Source organism: Zea mays, chromosome 7 (assembly GCF_902167145.1).
Source record: "Zea mays cultivar B73 chromosome 7, Zm-B73-REFERENCE-NAM-5.0, whole genome shotgun sequence".
In the NCBI taxonomy this organism is placed as follows: domain Eukaryota; kingdom Viridiplantae; phylum Streptophyta; class Magnoliopsida; order Poales; family Poaceae; genus Zea; species Zea mays.
This window is the reverse complement of record NC_050102.1, coordinates 149,330,591-149,348,537: the sequence shown is the minus strand read 5'-3', so window position 1 is coordinate 149,348,537 and position 17,947 is coordinate 149,330,591. Positions and strand designations below refer to the sequence as shown.

Genomic DNA, 17,947 nt, shown 5'->3' with positions numbered 1-17,947 from the left:
TCCTCGACTCTACGTCGATTAGAGGAGTCTAGGTCGGCCTGCCCGAGCCTAGACACCACCTAGGATCTCTACTCCCCGACGGGGTCCCTCCCGGGAGCGAGATCCAGGCGCCGTCGGCGATCTTCCGCCGTCCCTGCGTACGTGCGGACCGTCCGGCCCCAGGGCGCGGACCGTCCGGCCGTCAGGCAGAAGTCCCAGCCGCGCACCAGGCCGCGGACCGTCCGGCCCCAGGCCGCGGACAGTCCGCCCTTGCGCAGAGAGCACCACCGCGCCTCGCACCAGGCCACGGACTGTCCGGCCCCTGCGCGCGAACCGTCCGCCCCTGTGCAGAAGGCACCGCCACGGTTCTTGTTGAGTGTTTGGCGCTCCAAAAAGGCGTCAACATACTTTTGGCGACTCCGCTGGGGAAGACATATCTAAGCTCATCAAATCGGCCCTCAATGGCCGGTTCAAGGGATAGCTCTGATATTTCTCCAAGCAACATTATAGAGCCGACTTGGGAAACCTTGCCGGCTGACGAGCAGCTCCAGTTCGAGGAGCACAAGGAGCGGATGATCCAGGAGGCGAAAGCAAAGTTCTTGGCCAACTTCAAAGTGGACAGGAACAACAAGGTCGTCCGACATCGGGCGACGGATCCGGCTTCGCTCCAACCCACGCCAGATATCCCCAATGTAAGTAATACCAACGATCTGCAATCTCTTAGAAATTATGTAGAAAATCAGCGTGAACAAATGCAGAACATCATAGGGGGTATGCAAAGCGATCTTAAGAGACTAGTACGTGCATTTGATAAATCTAGTACCGCAAATTTTCCTTCCCACGAGGTTGAGTTAGGAGATAACGCGTGTAACACATCGGCTACAGGTTGTCACGACCAGTCACAACCCCTTTATGGGATGCCGATGGACACATACCCTAATCAACCGCAAATCGGCAGCAAACCAGCCGATCTGCACATGCCCGGACCGTCCGCACGTGAGCGCAGACCGTCCGGACCAACAACAGTCGGGCCGATTTTTAATGAGTTACCTAGATATGCGCCCGAACCTCCACACACGACGCAGAATCTAAACTACCCAGTCGGACCGTCCGCGCACAACAACGGACGGTCCGCACATAACCACGGACGGTCCGGGCCAATGTCCGGACAGTCCGCACATGACCTTTTTGAGGAGGATTGTTACCGGAATCCTCACCCGTCCCAGCAGCACTTCCCATCGCACTATACAATGCATCAACCCATTAATTCAAGATCCAGAGCCCAGGAAAGCTTTCCGGCCCCAGCCAGGAGGCCGGAAAGAAACGATCAAACCTATGACCCATATAGGGCAAATGAAAATGCACCACATGACTCAAACCAATGGGGGGAAAGACAACATGCTAATATCCAGCCGACCCCACCTATGTTTGACCAGAGAGCCGGTGGTCTCGCACCGGCTGCCATTGATATAGTAAGGGAAGAAATAGCCGGGGCGTTCCGAGATAAGCTCGGAGTAAGCATGGTCCCTGGGGGGCAATCATATCAGAAACCTTATGACAGCCGATTTGATCACCACCCATACCCACAGGGAACCAGGATACCCGAATTCGCAAAATTCTCGGGTGATCAAGGAAAAAACACACGCGAACATATAGGCCAGTTCTTAGCACAATTAGGAGAATTGGCCGACACAGAGGCATTCCGCGTACGTTTATTTTCATTGTCACTAACAGGAACCGCGTTTGCATGGTATGCCACTTTACCTCCTAATTCCATTTCATCATGGGGGGATCTAGAACAAAAATTTCATGATCATTTTTTCTCTGGTGACTATGAGTTGGATTTGGTAGATTTAGTGTCGTTGCGACAGACAAAAGATGAATCGGTTAATGATTACATCCGGAGATTTCGAGATGCAAGAAACCGATGCTTTCAAATTCATTTAGCAGAGAAACAGCTAGTAGGATTAGCCTTTAATGGTCTGCGATATTATTTAAAAGAAAGATTAGAAGGCATCCAATTCTTTACGCTAGCACAATTACACCAGAGAGCTTTGGCTTGTGAAAGCCGAAGCAAAGAAACTACTAAAACAATTCGTCACAACGTACATGTAGTAGAATGCGATCAAAGTAGCTCAGAAGACGAATCAGCAGAGGTGTATGCTGCTGAAATGGTTTGGCCAAAGCAGGCCAAATCTTCGGCTTGTGCCTCCTTACAGCCGGTTCAAAAGAAACGGCAAGAGGAGGTTAAGTTTACATTTAATGTTGGTAAGTGTGATAGAATATTTGATGAATTACTTAAAAATGGCAACATTAAAATAAATCACACTGTTCCATCCACCGACGAGCTAAAACGTCGTGCATATTGCAAGTGGCATAACTCATTTTCTCATGCCACTAATGATTGTAATGTATTCCGTCGACGGATTCAATCGACCATTAACGAAGGACGATTGAAATTTCAGGAAATGCAGGTGGATACAGAGCTCTTTCCGATGAACATGATTGACTTCGAGGGCAAGAAAGTCCTAGTTCGGCCACACACAGCCGATAAAGGCAAAGAGACAATCATCGGCAATGCTAAAGAGGCTGATGTGGATCGTAAAGTTTCTTGCAGGAAAGTGGTGGCCGAGAAGACTCCCGATGGAGGGGAGACCCTAAAGGTGACCATCACAGCCTCCAGTACCGGGGGGCAAGCGCGGACAGGGAGACAGATGCAGGAGCCCGTGCTGCGTATCCCGGACGGTCCGGCACGTAGGCGCGGACGGTCCGGGACCCCACCGGACGGTCCGGAGAGCTCCGGCGGACGGTCCGGCCGTACTCAGGAGTCACAACGTCCACGTACTTTCAAACCACGACGACCAGAGATAGGTACGTGGAAAACAAATACATTTAAAGCAGCTGGTCGGTTGGTTAAAGCCGGCCCAACTTTTGATCAATTATTGTCTAAATACGTAAAAAAGAAGGCCGACCCCAGTGACCGGCCAACAAAGCGACCCCGCTCACCCATTCATGAGCAGCGCCAGGTTAGGCCGATTGGACCACCCCACCAATCGGAAGAAATGAAAGGTCATACTATACAAGTGAGACCTAACATACCTGCATGGACACCTCCACCTCCATATCCACCTATGCCATATCCGTACACATATTTACCTTCGCCATATGTCCCAAATCAAATGTGGGGCATGCCACCATATCCATTTGGGATGTCACAGTATCCCGCCTGGGGGGCACCCCAAACATCTGTTTTCAACAGGTTGACGCCACCAGTACAAGACCGATTGAGCACTGCTCAATCCGGTCACCAGGCACAAACCCAACAGGATTGTCGGACTACTCGGCCTTCAAGGCCGACCAATCCGGCAGGGGGGCATATGCCTGCAGCAACTCAAAAAACAACAAAAGGGGACATCATCAAAATAGGCACCGCAGATGTTGTCATACAGGGAGACAATAAAGGGCCGATGGTTTTCGGCGAATCGGCCAACGCAACCGAAAAGGATACGGCTACCATCAAAACAGCCGATCAAAAATACTCCATGCCTCGATGGTGCCCAGCGGGATTGACACGATCCCAAAAGAGAAAATTGCAGTGCCTAAGAGCAAAGGAGAGCCAGGAGAAAGAGGCGGAAAAGACATTCAATGACACACATCCATTATACCTGCCACCGCAAAAGAAATGGAGACCGAAGGCCATTGAGAAAAAACAAACGGCCACAGAAATAGAAAGTCAATCTGCACCAAGCGCGGACCGTCCGGCCCCTACGCGCGGACCGTCCGCCGTTCACCAGGAAGTCTCTGGACAACCTGCACCAGGCGCGGACCGTCCGGCCACCCCACGCGGACCGTCCGCCGTTCACCAGGAAGCCTCCAACGACACGACAACATCAATGGAGGAGGACCTGCTGGGAGAAGACCTGGTCGACTACGAGGCTTCTCCAGAACGCCCAGGTATGGATGTAAATATTATTACATTTTCTGCCGATTGTACTATTATCGGCGACGATGAACCTGTTGTTGCCCAGTTTGATTTTGGTCCTAAAGAAGCCGCCTTTACTAAACCAAAGGAATCGGTAAACCATTTAAAGCCGCTCTTCGTGCGCGGCCACATTGATGGGATACTGATTGCTAGGATGTTGGTAGATGGAGGGGCGGCTGTAAATCTAATGCCTTATTCATTGTACAGAAAGTTAGGTAAACAAGATGACGAACTTGTCAAGACCAACATGACCCTCAGCGGTGTTGGAACTGATAGTTCGATCAAAGCCAGGGGAGTCACGTCCGTTGAATTGACCATCGGAACTAAGACCCTTGCTGCTGCATTCTTCGTCGCTGATGTAGAAGGAAATTACAGTTTAATCCTAGGCAGAGATTGGATTCACGCCAATCAATGTATACCTTCTACATTACATCAAATGCTGATACAATGGGTAGGCGATAACATAGAACAAGTACATGCTGATGTATCGGCCTGCATCGCTGTGGCCGATGCCCCTGTACTCTGGACTTATGAGACTGCTACATGTCTCACAGGAGTAGACTTTTCTGATTATCAGTTCATAAGTATAGATAAGAAAGGTTTCATTCCTGTAATGCTAGAGCCGATGGAGAATCGGCTAAATCCTAAATAAAGTTAAATGATGAATACACACAAAGTTCATGAGTCTTTGGTCACAGACAGTTCGGCCGCCAAGGCCGGATGGTCTGGTCTTTCACAAAAGAGTTCGGACCTTAAGACCGAACATCTACCACAGCAAAAAGACAGTATTACGGATGATCCGGTCCCTGAGACCGGAAAGTCCGCCATCACACAAAGATCATCTGATTCCTCTGTGGGGGACATGATAGAGGAATTCAGAGATCTTGATAAACTAGGACAGGGGTTTACATCGGCCGATCCTTTGGAGGAGATTGACATAGGAGATGGTAAAACTCCAAGGCCGACTTTTGTAAACAAGACCCTGGAGACCGATTCTAGAAATGAAATGATCGGTCTATTGAAAGAATATTCAGATTGTTTTGCTTGGAATTATACTGAGATGCCTGGATTAAGCCGAGAGATCGTAGAGCATCGGCTGCCTATTAAATCTGGTTTCAGACCTTTCAAGCAAAGAGCCAGAACATTTCGTCCGGATCTTCTCCCACGCATTAAGGACGAAATCCACCGGCTGCTAGAAGCTGATTTTATCAGACCTTGCAGATACGCAGAGTGGGTCTCCAATATTGTGCCGGTGGAGAAGAAGGAGACAGGTAAACTTAGAGTATGCATTGATTTTCGCAATTTAAATAGAGCAACTCCTAAAGACGAATATCCCATGCCCATAGCCGACACATTAATCAATAATGCATCAGGAAATAGAATTATTAGCTTCCTTGATGGTAATGCCGGATATAATCAGATTTTCATGGCCGAAGAAGATGCGTCTAAAACGGCCTTTATATGTCCAGGCTTCATTGGTTTATTTGAGTGGGTTGTCATGACATTTGGTCTTAAAAATGCTGGTGCTACTTATCAGAGAGCTATGAATTTGATCTTCCATGAATTGTTAGGAAACACTGTGGAAGTTTACGTTGATGATATTGTAGTCAAATCGGCTGAGTTTAGTTCTCATATAGCTGATTTGCGCAAAGCTTTGATAAAATGCGTCAGTATGGTTTGAAAATGAACCCACGTAAATGTGCTTTTGGAGTGTCGGCTGGTAAGTTTTTAGGATTTGTCATACATGAACATGGTATAGAGATAGACCCTGACCGAATCAAGTCTATTCGGAATGTAGGACCTCCGACCTGTAAGGTCGAGGTACAGAGGTTTCTCGGCAAGGTGAATTATTTGCGAAGGTTTATTTCTAACCTAGCCGGGAAGATTGACGCGTTCACCCCTATTCTTCGGCTTAAGAATGATGCCGAATTCGCTTGGGGGGCAGAGCAGCAGGAAGCATTTGATCTCATCAAAAAATACTTATCTTCGGCTCCCGTATTAAAAGCACCACAAGCAGGAGTACCATTACGATTATACATTGCAGCTGAGGATAAGGTCATTGGGGCTGTTCTGACACAAGAAACTGAGGGAAAGGAGCATGTGGTGACATATCTAAGCCGAAGGTTGGTGGATGCTGAAACAAGGTACACTTTTATTGAAAAGTTATGCTTATGCTTGTTTTATGCATGCACCAAATGTAGATGTTATTTACTGTCTAGTCATTGCACTGTTTCTGGTCAAGCCGATGTGATCAAATACATGTTGCATAACCCAATTATGAGTGGTAGAATTGGTAAGTGGGCTTATGCACTCTTAGAATATGACTTGGCCTATGAACCATTGAAATCTATGAAAGGCCAAGTCATAGCGGATTTCATTGTAGAGCATCGGGTTAATCATATTCATGAACTAGACATATCATACCTCACTATTACTCCTTGGACTTTATATTTTGATGGATCGGTTTGCAATGAAGGGCAAGGAATTGGCATTGTGCTTGTTTCACCAAGTAATGTCTCCTTTGACTTCTCTAGCCGATTGAAAACGTATTGCACTAATAATCAAGCTGAATATGAGGCCCTCCTATTCGGTTTAGAACTGTTAAATGGTATGGGAGTAAAACATGTGAAGGTATTTGGTGATTCTCAGTTGGTTGTCCAACAAGTGTTAGAAGAATATCAATGTCTTGATGGTACTCTAAATAGTTATTTTGAGAAATGTTGGAGCATAATCCATTCTTTTGATGAATTCAGTATTCAGCATATCTCTAGAGTTGAGAATCATAGAGCTAACAGCTTGGCACAAGATGCATCGGGTTATCGGATAAAGAGAGGGAAATTTCACAAAACTGAAAATCTGATAACCAGTGCAGAGCCAAATTCCCAGGTCGCGGACCGTCCGCGTGTTGACGCCGGACCGTCCGAGGTTACCAGAAAGGTTCTCTTAATCGATTCGGCTGACAATGAAGCCGATACAAGTGATTGGAGGACACCTATACTTAATTATTTGCAAAATCCCAATATCAGGACAGATAAGAACATTCGGCAAACAGGTTTCAAGTATGTTTTGATGAGTGATGAACTTTACCGCCGAACGGTTAATGATGTCCTGCTTAAGTGCTTGGGCCCAGATGATGCTATATTAGCCATGGCCGAAGTACATGAAGGAATTTGTGGTACCCATCAATCAGCTCCAAAGATGAAGTGGTTGTTGCGAAGGTCTGGTTTTTATTGGCCTAGTATGACAGCTGATTGTTTCAAGTACTACAAGGGGTGCCAAGTGTGTCAAAAATTCGGCGACCTACAGTTGGTTCCTGCAGCCGAATTACATCCTATCATCAAGCCTTGGCCATTCAGAGGATGGAGATTAGACTTTATTGGAGAAATTCATCCTTCATCATCAAAGGGGCATCGGTTTGTGTTAGTTGCCACTGACTATTTCACCAAATGGACTGAAGTCGTTGCTCTAAAGAACATGACGCACAAGGAGGTAATTGAGTTCATAACTGAGCATATTATTCATAGATTCGGCATTCCCCAGACCTTGACTACAGATCAAGGTACTTCTTTTATGTCAAAGGAGGTACGTGAATTTGCTGAATTATACAGAATTAAGCTGCTTAATTCGTCTCCATATTATGCTCAGGCCAATGGACAGGCCGAGTCTAGTAATAGGACGTTGATTAATTTGATAAAGAAAAAGGTATATGATAATCCTAAATATTGACATAAGATTTTGTCTGAAGCTTTATGGGCTCATAGAATATCTAAACATAGTGCTACTAAAGTATCTCCTTTTGAGCTTGTCTATGGGCAGGAAGCAGTGTTACCTGTGGAAATAAGTTTGAATGCTGTCAGGTTTGCCAGACAAAATGATCTAACTGCTACTGATTATTATAATTCAATGATAGATAATATTGATGAGGTGACCGACAAGAGGATGATAGCTTTGGGAGCAATAGAAAAGGACAAGATCATGGTAGCCAGGGCCTACAACAAGAAGGTCAAAGCAAAATCATTCCAAGTAGGAGACTTGGTGTGGAAGACCATTCTACCTCTAAGGAATAAAGACCGAAAGTTCGGAAAATGGTCGCCAAGCTGGGAGGGTCCTTATAAAGTGAAACAGGTGATGTCTGGTAACGCTTATTTACTACAAACATTACAAGGCAAGGATTTACCTAAGGCTTTGAATGGGCGTTTCCTCAAACAGTACCATCCTAGTATGTGACAAGATGCCTAAGAAAACCGATGTGATCACATCGAGTTAGTTGCTTTTGGTTCGCCCAGCTCCACCAAAAGGCAGGGGGCATATGTTCGAACCAGAATTGAGCCGGCGGACCGTCCGGCCCCAGGGCGCGGACCGTCCGGCCGTCAGGCAGAAGTCCCAGTCGCGCACCAGGCCGCGGACCGTCCGGCCCCAGGCCGCGGACAGTCCGCCCTTGCGTAGAGAGCACCACCGCGCCTCGCACCAGGCCGCGGACTGTCCGGCCCCTGCGCGCGGACCATCCGCCCCTGTGCAGAGGGCACCGTCACGGTTCTTGTTGAGTGTTTGGCGCTCTAAAAAGGCGTCAACAGGTGCGTTTGGTTACGGGACAGCCAGGAGGCCCAGGAGACGTCCCCTAGCGTCCTCTCTCGTCCCTCCAATTTTAAGGGATAAGTGGGGATAACCATGTGATAGTCCTGTCCCAAACCTTGACCCTGAACCAATCAAACTTATTTGGCAAACTTATTTGAGGGATCGTCTCATCCCGTCCCGTCCTGTCATTGCAACCAAACACATCCTAAAAAGGCTAAATAAAACAAGGCTTTGCCTGTGCTACTATGATTCGTATTATGGTCTATCAGGAGATGGCATATACCTTATTGAAGCTACCCAGCAAGAAAAAACAGATGATGCTCCTAATACTCCACTAGAGGCACTTCAGCAAGAAAATTGTTCATGCTGTCCAGTTTTTGCCACATCTACTGCTATCTTCTTGCAGAATTGTTCCTTTACATCCAACAGAGATTAAAGCTCAATAGTTTGTTTTGCATATGTCAAGTGAAATCACTTAAGGTACTCTGTCAGAGATCATGTTTGAACCACGCTGCCTTCCCACAATCTGCAACAATTCTGCCTCAATACAATCCTCATCCTTACAAACGCACCTGATCACTGAACTCCAGCTCTCAACATGCGGAACCACTCCAAGATCAAGCATCCGACTCATAATTTGTGCAGCCTCTTCTACTTTCCCAACTGTACAGCAACCCCTGATAACTGAATGAAACACCGAGAAATGTGGCACAAGCCCTTTACCAACCATGTCCACCAGGTAGGCCTCCGCCTTATCGTATAATCCGCTTACGCACAGCCCATTCACCACTGTGCCATATGTCACTGCATTCGGTGTACATCCATTGTCCATCATATCAACAACAACCTTGCAGGCATCCAGTGGCCGGCCCTCGCGGCACATGCCAACGATGACCGTGTTGTAATGCACAATGTCAGGGGAGACTCCACGGCCTCGCATGAGACAGAGCAGGCGGTATGCCTCTCGGAGCTGCTTCTTGCGGCAGAGAGCGTTCAGCACGGTGGTGTACGCCAGCGGATCGGCAGGGATGCCCCTGTGCAGCATTTCGTCGAGCAGTGTAGCCGCGGTGCGGACCTGGGCCTTGCGGCAGAGTGATTGGGTAAGAATGCGGTAGGTGTCGGCGTCGGGGGATACATGGAGTGAGCGGAGGCGGTGGAAGAGCGAGAGTGACACGGCGACGTGGCCGGATCGTGCCGCGGCGTCGATTAGCAGGTTGTGGGAGGCGAGGACGAGCGGAGCGGGGAGAGGTAGCCGCGAAGAGACGAGGCGAAGGAGGTGAAGCGCGGACGGGAAGTGGGATGGGGTGGAGGATAGAACGCCGAGGAGGCGGAGGAGGAGATGGGGGTGGAGCGGCAGGGGGCTTGGCCCCGAGACGAAGAGGGAGTTGAAGGTGGAGAGAAAGAGCTGAGGCGGCCGGCGGAGACGGAGCGCCGCGAGGAGAAGCGGGAGAAGGAGGCGCGGGGACGGCGGGGACGGGAGGCGGCGGAGGAGCGCGAGCGCGTGGGGTAGGTGGTCGCGGCGGCGGGCGAGGCGGAGCAGGAGAGAGTGGAGCGTGGCAGGGTGCGGCGTGGTAGTCGGGGAGGTGACGTTGACGAGCTCCAGCGCGAGGAGCGGGTCCTGCTGCGAGGTCACCAGCTTGTGCAGCCGCGCCGGCGAGGTCGCCGGCGGCGATGGGAGCATCGCATCGGTGTGGAGTAGCAATGGGTTGGACGGTTGGCTATACCTATACAGACGCCGCGAGATGGAACGGAGGGAAGGAAGGTTGGTTTTGTGGGCTGGTAGCATTATGGGCCGGACTGAAAATTAGGCTACAACAATATTTTGTTTTCTTTTTGTTGTCGAGCCGATCATCGCTGTCAGCCTGATGCGGCGGTATCCGGTATGTATCGCGATATTGGGCTTTGCCCCTGTTTGTTTGGGCTTTTTCCAGCTTCTGGCCACCAAAAGCTGCTGCAGATCGCCAAACGCCTCAGCTTTTCAGTCAGCTTCTATAAGAATCGATTTGGTAAAAACCGTCCAAAATCAACATGAACACAAAATCAGTCGAATGGTCATGATAGTAGGAATCTGTTGGTTTCTAGATCCTGAACCCTTTGGACCACTTCATATTCCTCCGCACATAATCCACACAATACTCAGATTCTTCCCACAGCCAGATTCTCTCCACAGCCAGATTTTCAGAAAAGCTGGTCAGAAAAAAGCTGAACCAAACAGCCCCTTTGTATAGTCGAGGAACGATCGTTCCAAGCAAATTTGCATCCGGAGTGCTCGGCAGTCGGCAACCGGCAGCCCTTCCCGCTGCTGGCCTCCTCAAGTTCAGCCGTTTGTCACTTTGTCTTCTCCCTTCCTCAGCCTTCCGAAGAATGAGGGTAGCTGCTGGCCCGCGACGACTGTTGGGGGGAAAAAGGTATCCATGTATCAAGAACAGTCTAATTTATACAAGATTAGTTCTATAAAGTATATTCACTAGCGAAACTAGAGATGTTTTCATAAATATTTGATGATACAATATCCCGGGATAGATAGCAAAGACAAATCCGGAAGAAGCAAGTAGTATTTTATTTTTTGTTTAGCTTCGTCTAGTTTCGCCTAGAGATATATGTACGTACGTAAAAGAAGTTGAAAAACAACGTCAGGCCAAGAATGTTGGTACAATCGGCTTGATCAGCTCTTCCGCAATCTAGTTCGAGCTCTACAAAGTTGGTCGGCCAAGAATGTTGGTACTGTTAGAGATCAGCTGCTAATGGCCCGGGAGGTGATATTGAGACTCGAACGGGCACAAGACTCGCGGCTGCTCTCTCCGGCAGAAGCGCGTCTCCGTGCTGACATCAAGCTAAAATGCTTGGGCCTGTCCTCGCTCGAGCGCACCATCGCGCGGCTGCGATCAAGGGTACGCCAGCTCTCTGACGGCGACGCGAACACCAAGTTCTTTCACACGGTAGCGAGAGGGAAGAAGAAGAGCCTCGCCCTCCATGAACTGTGTTCCGAGGGTCAAACCGCCGTGTCCCATGACGACATGTCCTCCATGTTGTACCAGTTCTTCAACCAGATCTTTGGCACTGCAGCGGTTCGGGAGCGGGCGATCGACTTGGAGACCTTAGGCCTATGCCACATCGACCTCTGTCGGCGTTTCGAGACCGGGGGGTCCCTAAGCTGACGAGTGAATGTGCCGCGTGCCCCAGCCCAGATGGGTCGAGCGCGTGGGCGAGCGCGAAGGGGGGAAGCGAGGTGGCCGGAGACGGGCGTGAGAGAGGTGGAAATCCCGCGACCTTCGTGTTCGTCCCGCGCCCAGATCGGGTGCGCTTGCAGTAGGGGGTTACAATCGTCCACGCGGGTGAGGGAAGCGAGTGGCCCCAAGAGAGCGTCTGTCTCGTCCTCGTCCCCGCGCGGCCAACCTTCTCTAAGAAGGCCCTGGTCCTTCCTTTTATAGGCGTAAGGAGAGGATCCAGGTGTACAATGGGGGTGTAGCAGAGTGCTACGTGTCTAGCGGGGGAGAGCTAGCACCCTAAGTACATGCCAATGTGGCAGCCGGAGAGATCTTGGCACCCAGCTGGTGTGGTGTCGTGGCTGTCGGAGGAGCGGCGGAGCCTGGCGGAGGGACAGCTGTCGGAGCGGTTGAGTCCTTGCTGACGTCCTCCTGCTTCCGTAAGAGAGCTGAGAGCCGCCGTCATCACAGAGCTTGCGGGGCGCCATCATTGCCTATCTGGCAGAGCTAGCCAGATGGGACATCAGTCTTGTTCTCCGCGGCCCGAGTCGGCTCGGGGTAGAGTGATGATGGCGCTTGAAAGGGAAATAGGCTCAAACCTTTTCCTAAATGATTTTGGTGGTTGAATTGCCCAACACAAATAATTGGACTAACTAGTTTGCTCTAGATTATATGCTCTACAGGTGCCAAAGGTTCATCTACAACTATACTAAATCGACTGTCCGGAATACCGTAGATTATTCCGGACAGGAGAAGCTTTTTGGAAAATCTGGCCAAGCGCGGACCGTCCGGGTCTTTGCGGCAGACCGTCCGCGACACCTAAATAAACCTCGGACAGAACCAATGCAAAAACATGTGTCTCTACTGCGGACCGTCCGATGGAAGAGCAAGCACCGTCCGAGACCACGCGCGGACCGTCCGGGCCCTTGCGGCGGACCGTCCGCGTCACCGCTTTGACTTCGACCAGGAACTATAAATCAGGGACAGTCCGAATAAACCACGGACCGTCCAGCTACAACGCGCGGACCGTCCGGCTATAATTCACGGACAGTCCGCAGGTGAAGACCTGGTTCAGCCCGAAGGTGACAAGTTGATCAAAAGGAATTATATAGCTGGCGCGGACCGTCCGGGACCAAGGGCGGACCGTCCGCGTGGTGTCACCGAGGCAGATAGCCGTTGATCTAGCCGTTGATCTGTCAGAAGTATCCGCTGAAGATGTCAGAATCGACCGTTGGAGGGTCGCGGACCGTCCGGGCCCTAGCCGCGGACCGTCCGCCAGTGCAATTCCTGGCAGATGCGCCCCAACGGCTATATGGATGGTTGAGGGCTATAAATACCACTCCAACCGTCCACTTCATGGTGTGGGAGTCCAAGCAACATTCCAAGTCATCTAGTTGACATACTCAAGCCCTCCCAACCACATATATTCATTGATCCATCCTATACACAAGATTTAGACCACTACAACCAACACAAGTGCCACAAAAGAGAGAGCAAGCAAAAGAGAGCTACTCATTTGAGTTTAGCACTAGTGCCTTGTGAGATTCATCGAGAGATAGTGTGTGCTTCATCTTTGTGTTCATTTGCGCGTGGAGTTTTGACTCCCATTGAACTTCCTCCAAAGTTTTGGAGGCTTGTAAAAGCTAGCAAGAGACACCAAAGATTGTGGTGGTCCTTGTGGGATCGAGAGTGATCCTTGAGAAGAAGAAGAGCTCACCGATCCTTGTGTGATCGGGGGAGAGAGGGAAAGGGTTGAAAAAGACCCGTCCTTAAGTGGACTCCTCAACGGGGACTAGGCCTTCGAGGGCCGAACCTCGGTAAAACAAATCACCCGTGTCCATTGTGGTTATTGCTTGTGATTTGTTTGCTTTCCCTTGCTCTAAGTTTTCTTGCACCATTATTTGCTAATTTCATTTGGTATTGCTTCAAGTTAAATTTCCATTTAGTGAAGCAACACGTTGCAAGAAAGAACTTGTTCTAGTGCTCTTCTCATCTAAGGGTTCTTGCTTTGTTATTCTATAACTTATTAGTTGTACTGATTTATCTCTCCCGCATTATTTAGCAATACTCCTTTCAAGCAAGAACTTAGTTTCTATTCTCCGATATTTGTATATCTTGTTCTAACCACTAATCAAGGGATCTAGTTGGGGGATAAAGTTTTAATTTTCAGGTTCCGCCTATTCACCCCCCCTCTAGGCGACTTTCAATTGGTATCAAAGCTAGGCACTTCATCTTGAGTCTAACAACTCGAAGTGATGGCTCGTAGAAGATCCCAAAAGAACAAGAAGACCCAGGAGAACCCAACTCGGAAGGAGGTAACTCTTGAGATATTATGTGATGATTGTTCTAATTATGATTCATGGTGTACTAGTGTGATAAATGCCTTTAGAACCATACATCCTCAATTAGAACAAATTATTGACAAGAGTATTTTTCCCTCTAGCTTTAATGGAAAAATTAATTCCGAGGAAGATCAAAGATGTTATCGCTTAAACTACCTAGCTTTTGACATCTTAAACAATTCTCTTAGCAAAGAAGATTATCGTGCCTTCATATCAAACTATGACGAATCCATTCCCGATGCGCATGATATTTGGACTAGAATTAAAATCAAGTTTGATGAGTCCAAACATAATAATTCATTTGATGCCTCTACTTCCTTTAGTTTTTGTGATACTAACCCTTGCAAGGAAGAAGGAGAAAATGAACGATGGAGACCAAACGATGAATCCACCTCTCCAAAAGGTTTGTCTTCCCATTTCGATTCCCACATGTGTTGTGTGGCTAATGAAAATGATAGCGGAAGCACAAATGAGGATGAGGAGGAAGAAAGAAGCTTTGTGCATCTCTACGCTCGCCTAAGCCAAGAAGATAAGGCGGTCATGCTCAGACTTCTAGAAAGAGCAAGAGAGCAAAGCGAAGCTCGTCAAAGGCTGGAAGATGTTCTCTCCATAAAGATGCAACACTTTGACGAGTTGACTAAAGAACATGAGGAGCTAAAGTGCTCTCATGTTGATTTGGTCCAAAGGTATGAAACTATTTCAATTGAGCAAGATAACGCTTCACATTGTATCGCTCAATTAGTAAATAGGAATACCTTGCTTAAGGACCAAGTAGAAAAGCTAAAAGTTGAAAATCTAGCTTTTCAAGAAAATATGATATGCTTCTATATTCTCATGAAAATCTTATGGATGATCATATCATATTAAACATTGCTCATGAGGTTGTGATAGAAAACTTAAAATCCCAACAACCTCACTCGTGCACATGTATTCAAATTAATACTATATTACCATGTGCTAATGCTTGTTGTTCATCAACAAGCAAATCTTCCTTTGAGCTAGAATTTGCAGGAACAAATGATGATTCATATCAAAAGCTCAAAGAAGAAAATGAGAGGCTAAAAAGGAGCTTGACACAACTAAAAGGGAAATGCATTGCCCAACCTTCTCAAGATAACTGTGATCACATGGTGAAGAAGCTTGAGACGGGAACAACCGTGGCATGCACTACATCCCTTGAAGAAAATGTCAAGAATTTGAGGATTGCCAAGAGGAAGAAACAAAAGATGAAATTCAACACATCCTCCAAAAGCCTCAACCACGCCTCCACAAAAGGTAACATCCAAGGTAATGATCAAGCCACACTTCACATTAAGAGGTGTAGTGAATGCTTTGAAGAGGGGCACTTGATTAGGTCATGTCCCTACATTAAAAATGGCTTGATTATTAACAAGGATGATAGACTTTGTTTTAAATGCTCCAAGAAGGGACACTTGCTTAGATCTTGTCCCCATTTAAAACAAAAAGGCATAGGGTTAGAAAAGAAAGTTTTTACTAACCATGTAGCAAGCAACAAACAAGGAAAGAAGAAAACTTCAAAACTTGAAAAACGCCTTTGCTACACATGCCGTAAAAAGGGACATCAATGCAGGGATTGTCCCATTGGTAACAATCCTACTCCTAGCTTGTCAATTAATTCTCATATAACTAGGCAACCCAAAGTTGCAACTTGTGCTAGAAAGGTAATGAGTTTACCTAGTGCTAACACAAAGGACATTTGGGCTCCTAGATCTTTGTTGACTAACCATGATGGACCCATCAAGCGATGGGTACCAAAGTATCCTTGACAAGCTTTGTAGGAAAAGGAGATGGTATGAAGCCTTGGGGTGCTTAAGAAAATTAATTCAATTTAACTCAAGCTATCAAATCTTCAATGATCTTTATCCGTGATTGACCCAAGGTTATTCTTCAAACTACTACATCTTAAACTCATATCATCTCGAGGAAGTTATTGATGTTGTAGGAAATAAAGAATTATCTTATGCGGAAAAATCAAGGCCTACAACATGGAGGAAAGTCGAAGGATGGTAACCTCTATGCCTTTAAAGTGCAAGTATTTTATTATGTGCCTTGTGTAGTCACATAGAAATAGAAAGCACTTAAGGATGTTTTAAAATTATGTCATCATTCTTTGAAGAAATTCCTCTCATATGGTAGATTGCGTATTTATCAAATTCTATATTATGACAATCTACATGTTTTTAAATTGTTGCAAGTTCACATGGCATGTCCTTGCATTAACTATTCTATTATTGCCATGTTCTAGATATAGAGAGATATTTCATGTTCTTAAAAAAAATAAGGTGTCATGTAAGGAATTCAAATCCTTAAGGACACTTATAAAAGGGAATCTTTCTTTATGTCTAAAATAGTGAGACTAATGTTTTTATCTAAGTAACCTAAGTAGTCTCACTTCTAGAGAATGTGTTTCTCTTTGGAGATGTGCTATCTAACATGATAAGAAAAATCAATCCAATGGTATATGACGTATTACCTATTGCTTAAATTGGATATGATTCTTCTATTTTTATCACTCTCCATGTTATGAACTAGATTTGTTCCTATAATCTTAAATTAACTATGCTTGTTTTTGCTAGTTAAAATTTGAGCATAATATCATCATGGAATAACCTAGTTCATATCATACAGTTTCCATGGTTTAGTAATTCACTTTTTATTCCTTATCAAAATGTTTACAAAGAGGGAAACTAGTGCTTGTGTTGCTATTAACATTTCTCTTGAGCCTACTTATGAAAATCTACAAGAGAGAAAGTGCAAGATTAAAGCCACAAGCCTCAAAAGGGTACTCTTCACCCAAAGGAAGAAAGGTAAAAGCAAAGGTATGGGAACTCATCTTCTTAATTAAGTTTAGTTCCCATCTCAATGGGTATTTAATCTAAATTATCATATTCTACCCATGTGAGAAATAGATTCTTTATTGGACTCATTTCAACTAAATGTGCATTCAATCTCATTCTTCTAAAAGCTCATGTCCATTAGAATCTATTTAATGCCTTTGCGGTATTTATATATATGTTATCATATTGATTTGCCTCCAAGTGATGATTAACTAACTTCAATATGATAAAGTAAAATCTCCAATGATTATTAAAATGCTTAAAAGGTGCTCACTCATTTTTCTCAAATGAAATGCACTGATGTTAAGGATTTTACTTCATGTCTATGTGACTTGTGGATGATGAATTATGTATGCTAATTATCTAAAGTAATCATCCTTTCCCATTTACTCCCTTGCGCTATTAACATGTCTCTCGAGTATTTTCAATAAGTTTGGAAGGAAAAAGAGACAAATACAAAGGGAGGACACTCAAATGGAAAAGGAAGAACATCAAGGACAACAACACCTACTTGGACAATAAGGTTTTCACAACAATCAATGGTGTGGTTGTAAGCATTCTAAATCCTTTTTCATTATGAGGTTACCAGGCTTAAGTTGTTTATTGCAAAATTCATAAGCCTCGATCAAGATGTATAATGAGTCTCCCTTTATGTCCTTAAAAGTGAATGCATCAAAATCAATTCTTTCAATTACTTGATGCATATCTTTAGGGGGAGTCCATTATTATATTTTGATTATGTTGAGACTATTGCTTTATCTCAGTAATTTCATATAGTCTCTTGCATGAGAATAATGTTTCTCATATAGTATGCTACTACACATCAATCCAACCTGTTAAAATAAAGTCGCTTTTATCAAGGATTGTTGCTTTCATTTCTAAAATAGCATGCTTATTGGATTCTCCTATTTTTAAGCTTGATTGAAAATCTATTGCCTATGTTGTTCTCTTGATCGCATATTGGTTGATCGTTGAACAACTTCAATTATCACTTGTGCTTCTTAG

At 46.1% G+C, this 17,947-nt stretch overlaps 1 protein-coding gene across 1 annotated transcript; it reads right to left on the bottom strand.

Annotated features, from left to right (window-relative positions):
• Positions 1–8,854: 8,854 nt before the first annotated feature.
• On the bottom strand, positions 8,855–10,264 carry LOC100280454 (peptidase S8 and S53, subtilisin, kexin, sedolisin). The gene has a single exon (NM_001153374.1). It carries the CDS (start codon positions 10,215–10,217, stop codon positions 9,012–9,014), a length of 1,206 nt encoding a protein of 401 aa, NP_001146846.1. The 5' UTR covers positions 10,218–10,264; the 3' UTR covers positions 8,855–9,011.
• Positions 10,265–17,947: the final 7,683 nt, after the last annotated feature.